Source organism: Chlorocebus sabaeus, chromosome 18, assembly GCF_047675955.1.
Source record: "Chlorocebus sabaeus isolate Y175 chromosome 18, mChlSab1.0.hap1, whole genome shotgun sequence".
In the NCBI taxonomy this organism is placed as follows: Eukaryota; Metazoa; Chordata; class Mammalia; order Primates; family Cercopithecidae; genus Chlorocebus; species Chlorocebus sabaeus.
The window spans coordinates 17,684,290-17,703,929 of record NC_132921.1 but is presented as its reverse complement, the minus strand read 5'-3'; the positions used below and the strand labels follow the sequence as shown (position 1 = coordinate 17,703,929).

The 19,640-nt window shown below is 43.0% G+C and overlaps 1 protein-coding gene and 1 pseudogene across 1 annotated transcript in view; one reads left to right on the top strand and one right to left on the bottom strand.

Annotated features, from left to right (window-relative positions):
• The first annotated feature begins 1,653 nt into the window (after positions 1 to 1,653).
• Positions 1,654 to 19,640, top strand: part of PHLPP1 (PH domain and leucine rich repeat protein phosphatase 1) — a 266,455-nt gene continuing 248,468 nt past the window's right edge. The window contains exon 1 of the mRNA XM_008013868.3: positions 1,654 to 3,393. Within this exon, the coding sequence (XP_008012059.3) occupies positions 1,797 to 3,393 (1,597 nt within the window). The 5' untranslated portion in view covers positions 1,654 to 1,796. The remainder of the gene's footprint in view (positions 3,394 to 19,640) is intronic.
• Positions 17,469 to 17,565, bottom strand: LOC119620538 (U6 spliceosomal RNA; annotated as a pseudogene).

Below are 19,640 nucleotides of genomic sequence, written 5' to 3'. Positions count from 1 at the left end.
TCACTTTATTGAGATGAAAACAGGTCCTGGATAGTATGTGGTTTAAAACTGTTTAAAAGTTTCACATGTGAAAATCCAGATTTAGGGCCTGGCACAGTGGTTTACGATTGTAATCTCACGCTAGAGACCTGCCGGGGCAGCATGAAGGGACTCCCCACGCCCACTACAAAACAGTACAAAAATTGAGCCGGGCGTAGTGGCACGCCCTGTAGTCCCAGGTACTCAGAGGATGAGGTGGGAAAATCACCTGGGCCCAAGAGGCGGAGGTTGCAGTGAGCCCAGATTGCGCTACTGCACTCCAGCCTGGGCGACAGACCCACTCTGTGGCAAAAAAAAAAAGAAAAAAGAAAAAAAAAAAAAAAAGAAAATCCCGAATTATAAAGCAATTGCGGGAATGGTAATTCAATTAAAAAGGTGTACTAAATTCTTTTAAATAGTAAACTGCCCTAGTCCAGCTTACAACATTGATTCAACTTACGAAAAATACTTTTCAGACCACGACTAAACATTGTAGCAGCAGAAAAGTTTTTTTTTTCCTGAATGATGAAAGAAAAAAACAGAGAAGACGTTAAGAGAGAACACATGGAAAAAGGCCATCTCATACTCCATTCTAATGTTTCTTCTACTTTCCAGTGCTTTCCGTGTTATTAAACTACTTCAAACTTCAAGATCAATGGGGAACAATGAAACCTCAGTCCTTTGCCATTTTCCTTTTCAGATACAGGAGAGGGAGAGGACAGGTTTAGGGTTGAGCCTTCCAACAAGAACATTCAACGACAGCCTCACTTAGAATTCCCAGACACTGCCTGTCTTCCTGGGTCTTGAAAAAGTGGGGAAAAAGTGAGGTTGGCCCACTCAGACTGCCAGTGATGCTGTGGTGTGACGGGTGTGTATCTCTATCTCACACAATGGGCAGAGGTGAGGACCAGGACCTGGGACCTTCGTACTGTTTAGAGTCCCTGAAAGTCCTCACCTTTAATTAGTAGGGAAAATAAAAGTCATCTGGCAAGCTGGAGTGCAGGTAAAATACAAGTTAATGAACATGAGCATTCTTGTTCATTAAGAACTCTGGCACAGAGTTCAACGGCAGAGGGCACAATACTCACTGGCCATGGCCAGCTGCTGCCGGCCAGGAGGAGCACAGCCAAAGGACCGCTGGGACTTGTAGTCCACCATGTCTCCCTCGGGATTGCCGGTCCCGTGACGAGAACCACAACTCCCAAGGTGTACCGCGCGCCTCTGTCTTCACCGCCCTCTCCGAGGCCAGCTCAGGAACCTCCCGGGAAACTGCCCCCCACCCCGCCCTCGTACGTACGCGTCACGTTTGTTTACCCTGAAGCTCCGCCTCCGGCCATCCCCCGGCTCTCCCCACTCCTCCCTGGAATGCCGTCATGCCGGCGATGAATATTCATGAGGCACACGCGGCCCTCCCGCCCTGCCAGCCTCCCGCCTTCCCGCTCCCGGAGGGTGATTAATATTCAATGAGCCCAGATCCGCGGCTGGTTCGCCGGGTTGAGGCGGGGGGAGCGGGCGGGGCCGGCGCTGGGGAGCCGGCGACCGGGGCGGGGAGGGCGTGTGTCGGGGGGGCGGTGGCGGCGAGGCGGGCGCGCGGGATGGAACACTGAGACACCGACGGAATGCTTCGAATCGCCACATAATCCCCTGGAACGACCGCGCCGAACGCCATTGGCTTCTCCCTTCTCCGCGCGCCGTCGCCGTCTCCCACCTCCGCCTCATCGCCTCCCTCTCCGCCCGCTGCCTCCGGAGCTGGGGGGGAAACGCGAAGCCCCACTGCAATGGAGCCCGCCGCCGCGGCCACGGCGCAGCGACTCCCCGAGCCCGGCAGGGAGGACCGAGCTTCGGCTCCGGCGGCCGCCGCTGCGGCAGCTGCAGCGGCAGCGGCGGCAGCAGCGGCCGCGGCGGCTCTGGCGGCGGCGGCCGGGGGCGGCCGGAGTCCGGAGCCCGCGCTGACCCCGGCGGCCCCGAGCGGCGGGAACGGCAGCGGCGGCGGGGCGCGGGAAGAGGCCCCGGGCGAGGCGCCGCCGGGGCCGCTGCCGGGCAGAGCAGGGGGTGCCGGGCGCAGGAGGCGGCGTGGGGCGCCCCAGCCCATTGCCGGCGGGGCTGCCCCCGTGCCCGGGGCCGGCAGCGGCGCCAACTCCCTCCTGCTGAGGAGAGGGCGGCTGAAGAGGAATCTGTCCGCGGCCGCCGCGGCCGCCTCGTCGTCGTCGTCGTCGTCGTCGTCGTCGTCCTCGGCCGCTGCTGCCTCGCACTCCCCCGGCGCTGCCGGCCTCCCCGCCTCCTGCTCGGCCTCGGCGTCGCTGTGCACCCGGAGCCTGGACAGGAAGACGCTGCTCCTGAAGCACCGGCAGACGCTGCAGCTGCAGCCGTCGGACCGGGACTGGGTGAGGCACCAGCTCCAGCGCGGTTGCGTGCACGTCTTCGACCGCCACATGGCCTCGACCTACCTGCGCCCGGTGCTCTGTACACTGGACACCACGGCCGGCGAGGTGGCCGCCCGCCTGCTGCAGCTGGGCCACAAAGGCGGCGGCGTGGTGAAGGTGCTGGGCCAGGGGCCCGGAGCTGCCGCCGCCCGGGAGCCCGCTGAGCCGCCCCCCGAGGCCGGCCCCCGGCTCGCGCCCCCGGAGCCGCGGGACTCGGAGGCGCTGCCCGCGAGGAGCGCGCCGGGTGCCGTCGGGGGTCCTCCGCGGGCGCCCCCCGCCGACCTACCCCTGCCCGCCGGCGTCCCGGGCGGGTGGTCGCGCCGTGCCAGCCCCGCGCCCTCGGACTCCAGCCCCGGCGAGCCTTTCGTGGGGGGCCCTGCCTCTTCTCCCCGCGCCCCGCGGCCTGTGGCCTCCGACACCGAGAGCTTCAGCCTGAGTCCCAGCGCCGAGAGCGTATCCGACCGGCTGGACCCCTACAGCAGCGGCGGCGGCTCGTCGTCGTCGGAAGAGGTCGAGGCCGACGCAGCCTCGGCCCCGACGGGGGTCCCGGGCCAGCCCCGCCGTCCCGGCCGCTCCGCGCAGCCCCTCCCGCCTCCCCAGACGGCCTCCTCGCCTCGGCCGCAGCAGAAAGCCCAGAGGGCCGTTGACAGCCCGGGCGGGGCCGTCCGCGAGGGGCCGTGCGAGGAGAAGGCGGCGGCATTCGTGGCCCCAGGAGGCCTCCAGTCGACCCCCGGGAGGAGCGGGGTGACCGCGGAGAAGGCGGCTCTGCCGCCCCCGCCGCCCACCCTGTACGTGCAGCTCCACGGAGAGACCACCCGGCGCCTGGAGGCGGAGGAGAAGCCATTGCAGATCCAAAATGACTACCTCTTCCAACTGGGATTTGGGGAGCTGTGGAGGGTGCAGGAGGAAGGCATGGACTCGGAGATTGGCTGCCTCATCCGCTTCTATGCAGGTAAGGAAGTCACCTGCCTTGACGGGTGGGTGCAAACGCTGCCGAGGGCCGAAGAGTGATTCAAATTGCTTGTCAGTTTGCCCAACCCAAGAGTAAGTGCGGGTCCTGGTGAGTCTTTGTCTTAAACTTTACAGCTTTTGCATACAGTCTGTGTATACTAAATTGAGCAATCTTTAAATCTGCGCGTTTTATCAGTCTTGAGGGCTCAGAGGTTGGAAAGCAATGTCAAAGAGGTGGCTGAATCACCAGGAAGTACAGGAAGCAGATCCCCCTGAAAGTGGCAAGAGCACCTTTAACCATAAAGGTGCTTCCTCGGGCTTGTTGGGTTTCAGACTGTTTGGGATTTCAGGTAAACTGTCACGTGAGCATAAGACGGACCGAAGAAATGAGAACAAAAATGCTAGAACACTCTTGGCTGCATTTGACTGCCCAGTTCAGCGTTCTAGCTGTGTGTGCCACCGGGAGCTCCTGACTTGTCAACTGGTGCCTTTGTTTATTTAGCTCTGCCACACTCATAAATTACCCACGGAGCCCCTATTAGAAATCTGACAAAAGGGCCCCTTTTTAACTGATACTTTTCCCCAGCGCTTTTTTGCTCGATTTCTGTTTCGTCTGCGAGTTTGTCTTGCATTAAAAAAAATGTTTTTTCCTGTTTCTGTCATTTCTTCCAGCCTTTACAGTCAGAACTGACCACTGCAGTACGACTTGCAGGAGGGTTCACAAAAAGGATTTAAGTGGTTTACTATTTCTTCAGATGTGTCCTAAAATTTTCCCCCGTCTTTTTTCAGTACATTATCAAATTCTTGACTAGGGGTGATCCATGTAATATTTCTCTTTTGGCTAAAGACTTGGCTAGTACTAAATTCAGGAGCTGTAGATCCTGGATATTATACTTGAGTTTTCTAAGTAGTTTACATCCCTTTCCTCCTCTGGTTTGAATAATTATGCTCTCAGTGATAAGGAATTTTATTTAAAATAAAGTTCTCATAGCAAAATTAAATCAGGAGTGTTATATCTTCGCCAACTTTAGGTTTTTATGTTGTAGGTGGTGGTGGAAAAAGAATCGTACTTGTAACTCCACTGATTTGTAGCCATTCTTTACAATTTAATGTCTTCTGGTCCAGCTTGTGTCCCAGTGGCAGTTTAATTAGTTTGCATGAAGAAATCTTTACATCTTTACTCCCACATTGAAATATGCAAGACTGACAGGATTCCTGGTGAGATAGATGCCCTTTAAATTTCTTGGAAGTTTTTCTGAAATTTAAGTGGATTTCTGATTAATCTTTTCCTTGTAAAGAAAACCAAATCATAATACAGTAGCATCTGCAGTATCTGAAGAAAATTTGCCAACTCGATGACATGGCTTTTAAAGTTTATGGTCCAGGAAATAGATGATTTTTTATGTAAGATCAACAACTGTATTCTTTTCTCCGTTAATTCTTTGTAAAATATTGTTATTTTACAAAAGCATTAAAAATGGGTGCCCTTTAACTACGTGGAAGGAACTGTATATAAAAACAGGGGACGTATTAAATAGAGTTTGAACAAATTTTACATGGAAAGAGTTTGCTTATGGATATGTCCATTGTGATAAATGTCCATGGAAAGGTTTTGGGTGTCACAGTTACGAAATTTAGATCTTTATTTTTCTTTGATTCTCTTCAAGAGTGTCTAAAACATTCTAATGGGTAATAAACACTTTCTTTTTTTTTCTCAAAACTCATCTCAATATTAAAATGACAGGTCTTTCCTGGTTAAATCTTAAATGTTTGGCATGATCGTTTAATCTTTTCATTTTGTCCTTTATGAAAAGCAGTAATTGTTACCTCATTCTGCACTTACTGCCTTATTTCTATATGCACAGCATAAATGCATGTATGCCTCTGAGTATATGCTTACATATACTCACACATCTGAGTAGATGTGTGGGGGATGCCATACACAGTATCCACTCTATTCTTGAACATGAAGCCAGTGTACAGGTGTCCTAGAAGAAAGATGCCTGATTGTTGCAAAGTTGTCTAATTGCTTATTTTGGCTTTTAAACAAAGTTGATCTTATTTTAAGCCTCAGTTAATATACCACACATCTCTGCTGTTATTCATTTGTCATAGAACAAAATTTAGTGTATGGTGAATCCACTTGAATTTTTGCGAAGAAGTTCAGTTACTGATGAACAAAACTGTAATCTCACTTATGGAACCACTGTCAGGACTCCACATATAGTGAAGGTTTGCACCAGACTGGAAGTGATTCCTAGAAATGATCTCTGTGTTCCAACAGAATATAGGACACCTCAACAAGATAGAGTTACATTTTGGTAGTAGTTTCTGTAGGAAGAGGATAATTAATGTTTGTTTTAGATGATATCTTTTACAGGGTTTTTGAGAATTCTGTACCCCATTGATAATTTTATATATAACTTATTTTTAAATTTATTGCTGCACGTTGTTTTGTTTATGCATAGTTGGGGTTAAGGATAGTTAAGTTGCTTTCAAATTCTTTTGAATATTTTTCTGCATTTAACTTGAGCTTATCTACTGTTTTGAGGGTCTACTCTCTTGAAGATCACCTTTCTATTAAATTTTAGTATTTATAACCTGACTAGGGTTGTTTTTTAGAGGCTTTGAAAGCCATTTGTGGTTGCTTTGAATATTTAAATATTTATCTGGGTAAAGTAAAATGAAAGTCTTTAATGAACGAGAAGGTCTTGGATAAACATACTATCTAATTACAGAGTTGTTAACGAAAACTTAGTTTGAAAATTGTTATAGCATCTCCCAGGCCACCATTCTCTTAGCTGACTTAAGATATGGGAAATTTTAATTAGCTTTATCTGAAGTTACTTAAGTATTTAATATCCCTTTAAAATCAGACATCTTGAATTTTGCCTGAAAGAGAGTAATTATAGGTTAAAAATTTCAAGAACTTAGGTTGCCCGACATAAGTTATGGACTCCTAAACATGAATGAGCTTTTGTTTTAGACTCTCTGGGGAGCCTTTGTCGTTGATGTGGGGCAGCGTTAAACTATATCTTTTTATATTTTTTGACTTTTCTCCCAGCACTTAGATCTGAGTACTCTGGCAATTTCTGTTCGAATTTTAATAATGACAAAGGGTGTTGACAGAATAAAGTGCACATTCACTATACCTAGTGAATCTTGGTCAAGGTATTTTTGTGTGTGTCTCCTTGGGAGTTCGTGGGAACAAGCTTTTTATTCCTCTCCTATTTTCTTTCTTTTCTCTTCCGGGAATGATCAAACCTTATGTGGTTTCCTACATGCAAACCAAGAGGGGAGGGGTGGTTCAGCATTAAGTTATAATATTGACAAGCAGGTTGTTATTACTATAATTACAGTAGTATTGAGTAACGTGGTTTGAATGTGTGACACCAGTGTGTGCTTGAACAGTCCCTTTAATTTTCAGTACAGAGGGTTGAAATTTTTTTTTTTTAGTATTTTACATTTTTATATTTATATTTATTTGTTTTTGTTGTAAAGTATGCGCCGCCCTTCACTACTGTGGTTTGATAACATCTACAATACATTGGTTTTTATTATCCTCAAACATCTTAAAGGGTTTTCACATAAATTATTTGATTTGCCCTTTCAAAAACAGTGTTAAGGAGGGCCAGTGGCAATCCTCTTTTCAGATGGAGAAACTGATGCACAGAGAGATCTGACTCTTGGTTTTTTCCGTCCTTGGGAGGGTGGAGAATAGAGAGCTTGGATATTCTATTTTTGCAATTCATATCACTTTCCATGAATCGATTAAATTAAATTTACACTTGAATTTTTCCCTTGTTTAAAAGCATTCCAAAAATATGCTGTTTTTGTTGGTAATGAGGTGATATTATCCTCTAGTTCAAAGTGGTATTTCTTGTGAAATGTGGATAGTTCTGTTTATCATGGTGCCTTTAAAAATATAAAGAACCAAGACGGACAAATAAGTAGACAGTGTGGAAAGAGTACTGAAGTGTTCTAAATATTCTGGTTGCAAATAGTCATGCTTGGATTTAAGTTGGTATGAATTAAAGTTTACATAATAGTTCTTTTTTCTCTTATTCAAGCATACCTATTTGTTAAACTGTAAATCTTCATTGATAAGTAGAGAATTAATACTTTGCCTGAAAAGTGGATAACTTTTGAGGGGGGTGTGTGTGTGTATGTGTGACAGTTCAGTTCCTTTAAAACATGGCTTTTAAAGTAACTGAAAATATTTTTCATTAATTATCTTATTTGCCTAAATCTATTATTAAAAGATTGAATTGTCTTTTAAGGGTGCCTTCTTGTTGTTACTGTGCTCTTGTTTAATTTTTATAATTCATATGTTGTATAGTGCTAGAGATAGAGAGTAAGTTCTTCTCCCTGAATTTCATAGTTATTTCTAAATTTGTGTGTCTTTTATACTCACTGAAATAATTGTAGGGGCAGAAGATGAGTGTAAATGAGTTTGTGTAAAGTTTTAGGTTGAAAGTTTTATCTTTTGGTTGCTATAAGATTATCAAATCACCCGCCTTAAATGATCAATATATACAAAGATGGTTATTTTTTAAGTGTAAAATGTTTTTGTTGTTTCTCTTTCTCTTCTTAGAATCCTGAATTTAGCTTTTCATTTACTGATAACGTAACATTCGCTGATGTTGTATGTGATCCAAGCCTAGTATAATAACTTGGCATTTTAGTTTAACATTTGTTGAATTTAATTTGTGGAATTTTGTTAAGCAGCTGGTGGTGTGTGCCCTGATTCTTCAGCTTTCATCCTGTTTGGGTCCCCAGGGATGTGTTAAACACACATACACACAGCGGCATTTCTCCCATGGCAGGAGATTTTAGATGTGCCACATAGTATTAATATCTTCTATTTCACGTGAGTGAACTCTGGATTTTGAGAGAATAGCTCTCTCTGAAAGTTTCCTTAGAGTTAACAGGTTTCCCCCAACTTTTCAAAGGCATCTCGTACCTTCATTTTGCAGTGAATTTAATGAGACATCTGTCAAATGAGGCATCTTAGATTTAATGATTTTGTTATGTGCCAGGGTTTAACATAGTTCAGTCTATCTGGACTGGAGAAGGGTTTGATTGTACTGTGAAAGTCAAGAGATCCTGAAGCCACTCAATAGAAAAACGATTCCTTTAAAGACGCCTGACATTTTGAAAAAGAGAAAGAGATGTTATCAAAATGTCTAAAACAGCCTGGGAAAATGAAGTCTTTTTTTTTTTTTTCTTTAAAGTTCCACCTTCTAAACCCATTCCATCCCTTTAATCACATGCATCTGGTGGAACACTGGTAATGAGGGGTTTTGAATCTGGCCTGACGTCACTGTGATTCTATTGCAAGTCCTTTTTTATACTTACCTTTGGTTTTCTAAAGATAATATAATTAAACAAAATCGACCATATGGATTCATTAGATATATTGGATATTTATAACCTAAGGCTGTATGACTGACTGGATTTGTATGAAACTTCAACTCCAGAAAATTTTGATAAATTGAAACTCAAGTACCTAGAAAAAATAGACTTTAATGATACTTTGATTAAAAGATGTTTAGTATATTTAGGTAACTGTGAAATAGCAACTCTTTGAAGTTGTGTGATATTATACTTTTTATCAAGCATAATAACTGTTACTGGATTAATGAAGTGTTGTTATTCTTTGATTTTAGAGTTGGAATGGTTTTGTTGTGTTACCATGACTTGGCTTCGTATACTTTTTGGTATGTTAAATGAAACAAGGCATAACCATTCTGTAATGCCACATGCATACTGAAGTAATTTTTTTCCCTGTTGTATTTTTTACATTTGAGATTTTTATATATTGTAAAATGCATTTAACACTAAAGTGTCTTGTGGAGGTGTAAGCCTAGTGGCCTCTGAGTTTGTGACCTAGAAGTTAACAATGAAAACTCCATGAAATACTTTGTTTGTAGGTTGCACATATCGTTTGATTTTGGAGATATCAATACTTTAGCAAAACACAAGCAAAAAACATCCAGAATTTTTGGCATATATTTTTCTAACTGGAGCTTGGCAAATTAGCCTTGCTTCTAGTTTGTGAAAGCATTCAGTTGAAGATTGAATGAAATTTGAAATATTTGGTTTTGGACCATTTCAATAATGCGGGAAAAGTCTAATTAGAAAGTGAAGTTAGAGAGAATTTGAATTGGTCGTAATTTTTTTGAAATTTTTTTTCTCACATTCTGTTTAAGCAGGAAGAGATTTGTATTTATTGCTCTCTATTTCTTCTGAGTCATACATCTGAGGAAGAGCAGGTGGAGAATGAATCTTTTCATATACCTGCCTCACTTAATAATGTGTTAGAGTGTTTGGGCTTTCTTTTCAAATACCAGGCATGTTTTTAAATACAGCAAGAGCTTGGCTGGTGTGTTGGGGGTGGGGGTGGGGTCAAAGTCACTCTCCTCTTCAAAAACAGAACTTTGGGAAGGAATTTTTTCCTTTTATCTCACACCGTGAGAGAAAATGCACTGCTTTTTAGAGAAACTAGTCCGAGAGTTGGGAAACTTGGCATGACTTTGGGCATTCATTTTAACCTACCCTGGGCTTTGATTTCCTCCTCTGTAAAACGATGGGGTTGGAGTAGAACAAGTCCAAGATCTCTTCCAACTCATAATATTCTGAGGCATCATTAGAGAGCCTGTTTTTTTTTTTTTTTTTTTTGAAGGGTTTTGAAAGTTGTAGTTGTTTTAAGTTCTGTAAGACATGGCTATGGGCTTAAAACTGTCAAATCCCCTGCCTTTTCTTATGGGCTTGGACCTAATGTACACAAGTCAGCTGGAGGTTGCCAACCAAACAAAGCAGACCTTCATTTTGGTATAGAGTCGGACAAGAAATGATGTTTGATTACCCGTTCCCTGTCATTCCTACTCCTAAAGTAGAATTCAGCATGCCACAGATGAGTATAAAGAAGTACATCCTCTTTTAAGTTAAAGTGAAATTCTTAAATTAACTTAGAAAGCAAGATGCCTTCGTAGTCTAGTTCATCAAGTTTAATAACTGTATTAGAGGGATACAAATGTGCAAAATTTACTGGCTAGTTAGCTTTATTCATGGTGAGCTGGGTGCTTGCCTACCCACTGGTAGAGTCAGTAGGAGAAAAAATATTTTTAAGAAAATGGAATTTTTACACTGTTGCTTTGGACAGGTAATAGGATTTAGGATGTTGTAGAGATAATTTAGTCCAACATCTGTATTTTTATAGATGAGAAAAGTAAACTTGTGAGGTAAAGTATCTGGTCCAGATTCATTGGTCAAGTCAGTTACAGAGTTAGGACCACACCTAGGATTTTGATGATCTGTCCAGTGTTCTTTTTTCCCACACTGTAAATCTGTATACTTAACTGTCTTTGGCGGTTCTTTATATTAATACTATTAAAAATGAAAGTTAAAGAAATTGTATGCTTTACACAGTGATTTCTCTCTTCAAGGTTTTTTCTAGTTCTTTTCATTCTAATCAGTGCTTTTGAGGGATTGCATATCACTTTGACAGATTGTAAGAAAGGAACTTCTGATGGAACAGGTGGGTATTTTAATTGCACAGAGAGAAATTAGATTTCATCAGTGATGTTACCTTTGTGGGATGCATGATAGAACTATTGACAGTCGGCAGAGAAGGGGAACAGTGTTAAAAAATCAATGTTCTTAGTTCATTCGGTACTTTGAAGGTGAAATTGTTAAAAGAATAAAAATGTTGGAAAAAGAAATCATTGAATTAAAAAAATAATTTGGGAGAAAAATTTAAGCATGAATTTTGAACAAAATTTCCCTTTAAATATGTGTGTGTTGGCTGTTCGCGGTGACTCATGCCTGTAATCCCAGCACTTTGGGAGGCTGAGTCGGGCAGATCACCTGAGGTCAGGAGTTCGAGACCAGTCTGGCCAACATTGTGAAACCCCATCTCTACTAAAAATACAAAAAATTAGCTGGGCCTAGTGGCGCACACCTGTATTTCCAGCTACTCCGGAGGCTGAGGCAGGAGAATCACTTGAACCCAGGAGGCAGAGGTTGCAGTGAGCCAACATTGCGCCACTGCACTCCCGTCTGGGCCGCAGAGGAAAAAAAAAAAATTATGTACGTGTTAAAAACATTCAACATTATATTCTTTGAATTATTTTTAAAAAGATGTGTCAAAATTAATTGCAACTTAGCTTATTTTTTCAGGTACGTGTACACAGTTCTACCTTTACAAAAATTGAAGCAACTTGTTCAGTAATCTTTGGGCTTTTGTTGTGTGCTGATTTGGAAGTCTGTATCATGAAGTGTGCCATTGCTTTGAATACTTTCTCTCTCTTTCTGTCTCTTAAAAAAAAGAGAGAGAGAGAGAAAGAAATATCCTGCTCTCATTAGCAAAAAGATAGTTTGTGAACTGTGGAAACAAATATTTCCAGCTAATTTTAGGGTATGACAGATTTCCTTTTATGCTGGATTTCATTTTAATTATTTACCTTAAGCGAAAGTTTTAGTTTCCTTTCTATGGGAGTTAACCTACTAAGTCAATTGATTCCTCAAAGATTACTGTTCATTTTTAAACGAGTAAAGGAACTTTTAAAAATGCGTAAGTACACAAGGGTAAAAATATATTGCATCTGTCATCTTGAGTATTTACCCCAGATGCTGAAGCAGAGGAGCAGTTTCTCTCAATGGTCTTTTAGAGAGCTGATACGGCTGGGGTGCAGCTGACATTCAGTTTTAAGTAACAAGGAACTCTCCTGTGTAAACATTGCTATAATTGGCAAACTTATTCTTCCTTATGCACACACACACACAATGTATGTATATATACACACACCACACACAACGCACACACACACACCCACCCAAACCCCACCCACACACACACATTCTCCATTGAGTATTGAGGGAGGGTATGATGAGAGGTAGTAGTTGTATTTATGGATGGGAGGGGGTGAGTAGGGTAACTGATCCTGGGGAAAAAAAATATCAATTAAAAAAAACTGGCAGTTAATTTTGTTGAACATTAATTGGTAACTCCTTGTGACTTGTTCATATCCTTTGCCTGCTTTTGTTTTTTTTTTGGTTGGATGTTTGCCTTTTTCCTACTAATTTCTTTGGGCGTTACATAGAGAAACTAGTTTTGTTTACTAAGTCACTAATATTTTCTTTATCTGTTCACTTTTATATCAGTCTTTTCCTCTAGGTTTTCAGGGTCTGTGTCATGCTTAGGAATGTCTCCTACTCCAGGATTTAAAAAATTCTCTTATACTTGTAGTATTTTTTCTTTTCTTTCCTCTTCTCATCTCGTCTCTTCTCTTCTCTTTCTGTTTTTTGATGGAGTCTTGCTCTCTTTGCCCAGACTGGAGTGCAATGGTGTGATCTCGGCTCTCTACAACCTCTGCCTCCCGGGTTCAAACGATTCTCCTGCCTCAGCCTCCAGAGTAGCTGGGATTACAGGCGCCTGCCACCATGCTCAGCTAATTTTTGTATTTTTAGTAGAGACAGGGTTTTGCCATGTTGGCCACGCTGGTCTCGAACTCCTGAGCTCAGGTTATCCGTCCGCCTCGGACTCCCAAAGTTCTGAGATTACAGGCGTGAACCACCACGCTGGCAGTTTCCTATGCATAAAAATTTAATGTATCCATTGTTTAAGATAGGAAGGAGAGGCTGGGTGTGGTGGCTCACACCTGTAATCCCAGCACTTTGGGAGGCCGAGGTGGGTGGATCACCTGAGGTCAGGAGTTCAAGACCAGCCTGACCAACATGGTGAAACCCCATCTCTACTAAACATACAAAAATTAGCTGGGTGTGGTGGCGGACACCTGTAATCCTAGCTACTCGGGAGGCTGAGGCAGGAGAATCGCTTGAACCTGGAAGGTGAAGGTTGCAGTGAGCCGAGATCAAGCCACTGCACTCTAGCCTGGGTGACAGAGTGAGACTCCGTCTCAAAAAAAAAAAAAAAAAAAAAGAAAGAAAAAAATAACAAATAGTTCCCACATTTTAATTGAATGGCTGTGTTATTTCTTCACTGATTTAAAATGCCCCTTTTGGCAGGTATGTGGCACACGCCTGTATTTCCCACACTTTGGGAGGCCAAGGCAGGAGAATCATTTGTGCTCAGGAGTTCGAGACCAGCCTTGGCAACGTAGTGAGACCCTGTCTCCCCCCCCCCCCCCCAAAAAAAAGCCATTTTTCTACAGAGTTTATGCCATTTTTGCTTGTTTTAACTGGCAGGCCGGGGATTAAAATCTACAATATGGGGTAATGTAGGTTTAGGGTAGGTATTAGGATTTGTTGAGGGCTAGTAGCGAGAAAAGGAAGGCTCTTTAGCTTACCACTGCATTTCTTTTTGATGCCCCAATTTCCCTTGCCATTGTCACTTTTAGGATGGCAGCTTATGTGCTTCTGGATATGGACTTATCAGGATACTTCTTTCCTGTGGATTTGATATCATCTCAAAGTGGCTTGGATGGGAAGGGGAGGGGGGCTGGAATATAAAATATTGCTTCTATGTGTATTTTTCACCCTTTACATATTAGAGATAATTTTTTAGGCCAGGTGTGGTGGCTCATGCCTATAATCATAGCACTTTGGGAGGCTGAGGCGGGCAGGCAGATCACCTGATGTCAGGAGCTTGAGACCAGCCTGGCCAATGTGGCGAAACCTCCTCTCTACTAAAAATACAAAAATTAGCCGGGCGTGGTGGTGCATGCCTGTAATCCCAACTACTCGGGAGGGTGAGGCAGAAGAATCACTTGAACCCGGGAGGCAGAGGTTGTAGTGAACTGAGATGGTGCCACTGCACTCCATCCAGCCTGGGCGATGGAGTGAGACTGTCTCAAAAAAAAAAAATTTTTTTTTTTAAAGCAGGGACATAAAGCATTGATTTCTGTTTCCCGAATTTGAGCTCTTTGACTAATTTATTTTGCATTAGGCAGCAGTCTCAGCTGTTTATTTATACTGTACAGATTCACTGAACTTTTTTCACCTTCTGGAGAAGTTCTGGGGGCTACCCCTTAGAGGTCATTGTGAAGCACATACGGTTTATCTTTATATATATATATATATTTTTTTTTTTTTTGAGACGGAGTCTCGCTCTGTCGCCCAGCCTGGAGTGCAGTGGCGCGATCTCGGCTCACTGCAAGCTCCGCCTCCCGGGTTCACGCCATTCTCCTGCCTCAGCCTGCCGAGTAGCTGGGACTACAGGCGTCCACCACCACGCCCGGCTAATTTTTTTTTGTATTTTTAGTAGAGACGGGGTTTCACCGTGTTAGCCAGGATGGGCTCGATCTCCTGACCTCGTGATCCGCCCGCCTCGGCCTCCTAAAGTATTTTTTTTTTTTTTTTTTTTGAGACAGTGTCTCACTCTGCCACCCAGGCTGGAGTGCAGTGGCGTGATCTCGGCTCACTGCAACCTCTGCCTCCCAGGTTCAAGTGAGTCTCCTGTCCTGCCTCAGCCTCCCGTATAGCCAGGATTACAGGTGCATGCCACCACACCTAGCTACTTTTTGTATTTTCAGTAGGGATGGGGTTTCATCATGTTGGCCAGTCTGGTCTCAAACTCCAGACCTCGCGATCTGCCCACCTCGGCCTCCCAAAGTGCTGGGATTACAGGTGTGAGCCACTGTGCCTGGCCTGGTTTATCTTTTTAATTTTAAAAAAGAAAGGCTAACATGCCTATTGAAATTAGTAGACTCTGCTGGTGGTGCCTTAAGTTTTTTTTTGGCTAGCCTGAGAAGGGGGTTCCATGCGTTGTCTTGAACTGATGACAGTTCTTGATTACAGGAATGATAATTTGAAATAGCTCTGACTTGAGGTAGCAGAACTCAGTGATCCTGTGACCAGTGTTCTAATTGTACCCATGGTGCATTAGTGCTGTTAAGTCAGTTAATTCCCAGAAAAAATCAAGTGTTTTTTTAGTGGGAATGGGGGAGGGAAAAGGAACACATGTCAAATATAGAAAAGTCAAGTTAGAACATCTGCCGTCTTTGGCAAACAGGCTTTCATGGTCTATTGACCAATTCTTAGTTATTATATAAATGACTACAAGACACAAATGGTACTGCTGTTGGGTTTTGTGGCTTTATAAGATTCTGTTTGTTAGACAACTAGGTTTCTCTTCTGTAGGCTTTTAGTTGTGTTGCAGAAGTTCCAAACCACCTTTGCTGGAGTTGACTATAGGCTTTAATACATGAACACTTAAGGAGAAAATCTCCAGACCCATTGCTGTAAAATACTAAATGAAGCCGGGTGTGGTGGCTCACGCCTGTAATCCCAGCACTTTGGGAGGCTGAGGCGGGCAGATCACTTGAGGTCAGGAGTTCGAGACCAGCCTGGACAACATGGTGAAACCCTGTACCTACTAAAAATACAAAAAATTAGCTAGGCATGGTGGTGCACGGCTATAATCCCAGCTACTTGGGAGGCTGAGGCAGGAGAATCACTTGAACCAGGGAGGTGGAGGTTGCAGTGAGCTGAGATCATGCCACTGTGCTCTAGCCTGGGTGACAGAGCGAGACTTCATCTCAAAAAAAAAAAAACCTGAATGAAATGAAACTGTGGTCCCCACATTTAGGTATGTGTAAGTAACAGTGCTTTCTTCCACAATGACAAACCAGATGTTATTTTTAAAAAATTTGAATAAGCAAGTGCAAAAGAATTGAACTGCTTCAGCATAATTGTATCCTGCTGCCTAATGTTCAAGAAATTATATAGTATTTTGATATTTAGCAAACATTTCTATCACCCTATATGCTAATTACTGTTTAGTGAATTATAAATATTAAGTGCTTTATAACTATTAATGTAATTCTCATAACAACCCTATGAGGTAGGTTATGTTATCACCCCAGTATTACAGATAGAGAAGTGGAGTTGCAGAGCAATTTGGTAACTCGTTTAGATTTGTACAGTGAGCAAGAGAGAGGCAGAATTCAAGTTCAGGCATCAGGTGTCAGAGTTTACTGGTAAGTGTACCCCCTTGATTTGCTGAATATGGAAAACTTATCCCTAATGAGCTTCTGTGGTCAGTTAGGGCACATCAGCATTTGTGAAGCACAAACTTTAAACTAGTTACAACCTGGACTTGAGCTCTGGCTGTGCCACTGACACAGAGCTTTTCTGCATTCTTTCTTACCTGCTGCACAAGGTTGTTGAGGGGATCAAGTAAGATAATGAATGAAAGTGTCTGTGATAACAGTACTAGTTCTTACAAACCATCCCTCCACATTTTGGGATGTATGTTGCTGCTGCTTCTTAGGGTGGAAAGAGCACTGGAACCCTTCTCTGGTCTGTGCGCTTCTCTTCTTTACATGATGTGAGACCTTTAGTAAACCCCTTAACCTCATTCAGCCTCATTTATTAGAGAGAGAGAGAAAAGATGATTTAAAAAAATCTGTTTTCGGCCAGGTACAGTGGCTCATGCCTGTAATCCCAGCACTTTGGGGGGCCAAGGCAGATGGATCACCTGAGGTCAGGAGTTCGAGACCAGCCTGGCTGACATGGTGAAACCCTGTCACTACTAAAAATACAAAAAACTAGCTCAGCCTGGTAGTGGGTGCCTATAATCCCAGCTACTCGGGAGGAGAATCCCATGAAAACGGGAGGCAGAGGTTGCAGTGAGCTGAGATCGTGCCATTGCATTCCAGCCTGGGCAATGAGCAAAGCTTCGTCTCAAAAAAAAAGTCTGTTTTGAAGAACTTTGTGAGATTCTGAGTTGATGATACATGTGGAAGTGCTTTGTAAACTGTGAGGTGTTATACAAATGTAATGTGGTTTTATTATTTTTAGCAATGGTAAATTACTGCAGATGTTAATTAGAGCTAATTAGGACTCATTAAGGAAGATGGGAGCTCCTGTTGTTGGGCACTGATACTCAGTTACATGGAAGACTGTACAGGCATACCTTGTTTTATTGTGCTTGCTTTCGTTGTGCTTTGCAGATACTGCATTTCTTACAAATTGAAGGTTTGTGGCAACCCTGTGTTGAGCAAGTCTGTTGGCAACATTTTTTTCCAACAGCATGTGCTCACTTTGTGTCTCTGTGTCATATTTTGGTGAGTCTTGCAATATTTCAAACCTTTTCATTATTTATAATTTAAAAAAAATATGGAACGTTACATGAGTTTGTATGTCATCCTTTTGCAGGGGCCATGCTAAGTTTCTCGGTATCAGTGATTTTTGATGTTGCTATTGTCATTGTTTTGGGGCATCACATACCACGCCCATGTAAGATGGCAAGCTTGATAAAGTTGTGTGTGTTTTGACTGCTTGACGGGCTGGCTATTCCCCCATCTCTTTCCCTCTCCTGGGGCCTCCCTGTTCCCTGAGACACAACAGTATTGCCATTGGGCCAGTTAGTAACCCTATAAAGGCCTCAGTGTTCAAGTGAAAGGAAGAGTTTCAAGTCTCTCACATTAAATCAAAAGCTAGATATGATTAAGCTCTGTGAGGAAGGCATGTCGAAATCTGAGAAAGGCCAAAAGCTAGTCCTCCTGTGCCACAAACAGTTAACCAAGTTGCAAATGCAAAAGAGGTTATTGAAGGAAATTAAAAGTGCTACTCCAGTGAACACATGAATCATAAGAAGGCAAAACAACCTTATTGCTGATACGGAGAACGTTTTAGTGGTCTACACAGAAGATCAAACCAGGTACAACAGTCACTTAATCCAAACCCTAATCCAGAGCAAGGTCCTAACTCTCTTTAATTTTTTGAAGGCTGAGGAAGGAGAGGAAGTTTCTAAAGAGAAGTTTGAAGCTAGCAGAGATTGGTTCATGAGATTGAAGGAAATAAGCTGTGTCCTTAATACAAAGGTGCAAGGTGAAGCTGCACAAGTTACGATGTAGAATCTGCAGCAAGTTATCTGGAAGATCCCACTAAGATCATTGATGTAGGCGGCTACACAAAGTGACAGATTTTCAGTGTAGATGGATGAAGCATCCTTCTGTTGGCAGAAGATGCTATCTAGGACTTTCATAGCTAGAGAGGAGAAGTCAGTACCTGGCTTCCTTCAAAGGATAGGCTGACTCTCTTGTTAGGAATTAATGCAGCTGGTGACTTTAAGTTGAAGCGGATGCTCATTTACCATTTTGAAAATCCTAGGGCCCCTGAGAATTCTGCTAAATCTGCTCTGCCTGTGCTCTATAAGTGGAACAACAAAGCTGGATTACAGCACACCTGTTTGTAGCATTATTTACTTAACATTTTAAGCCCATTGTTGAGACCTGCTGCTCAGAAAAAGAAAAGATTCCTTTCAAAATATTACTGCCCACTGAAAATGTACCTGGTCATCCAAAAGCTCTGATGGAGATGTACATAGAGATTAATGTTGTTTTCATGCCTGCTAACAACATTCATTCTGTACTCCATGGAACAAGGAGTAATTTTGAATTTCTGGTCTTATTATTTAAGAAATACATTTTGTAAGGCTATAGCTGCCATAGATAGTAATTCCCTTGATACATTTGGACAAAATAAATTGAAAACCTTTTGGAAAGGATTCACCATTCTGGATGCCGTTAAGAACATTTATGATTCATGGGAGGAGAACCTCCATTAACATGGGTTTAGAAGAAGTTGATTCATGGATGTTTTTGAGGAGTTCAAGGATTCCATGGAGGAAGTAACTGCAGATGTGTTGGAAATAGCAAAAGAACAACAATTAGAAGTGGAACCTGGAGATGAGACTGAATTGCTGCAATCTCATGATGCAACTTGAATGGATGAGGAATTTCCTCTTATGGACAAGCAAAGAAAGTGGTTTCTTGAGAAGGAATCTACTCCTGGTGAAGATGCTGTAAACATTGTTGAAATGACAACAGAGAATTTAGAATATTACATAAACTTAGTTGATAAAGGAGCAGCAGGGTTTGAGAGAATTGACTCCAATTTTGAAAAAAGTTATGTGGGTAACGTGCTGTCAAAGAGAAATCTTTTGTGAAGATTTCTTTTGTTAATTGAGCAGCAAACTTTATTGTCTTATTTTAAGAAATTGCCACAACCACCCCAATCTGCAGCAGCAGCCACCTGGATCAGTCAGCCGCCATCAACACTGAGGCTAGACCCTTCACCAGCAAAAAGATTATGACTTGCCAAAGGCTCAGATCATTGTTAGTACTTTTTAGCAGTATTTTTAAATGAAGGTATGTACATTGTGCTTTATACATAATGCTGTTACAAACTTAATAGTCTATATAGTGTAAACATAACTTTTTATATGCACTAGGAAACCAAAAAATTCATGTGACTTTATTGTGATATTCACCCTATAAC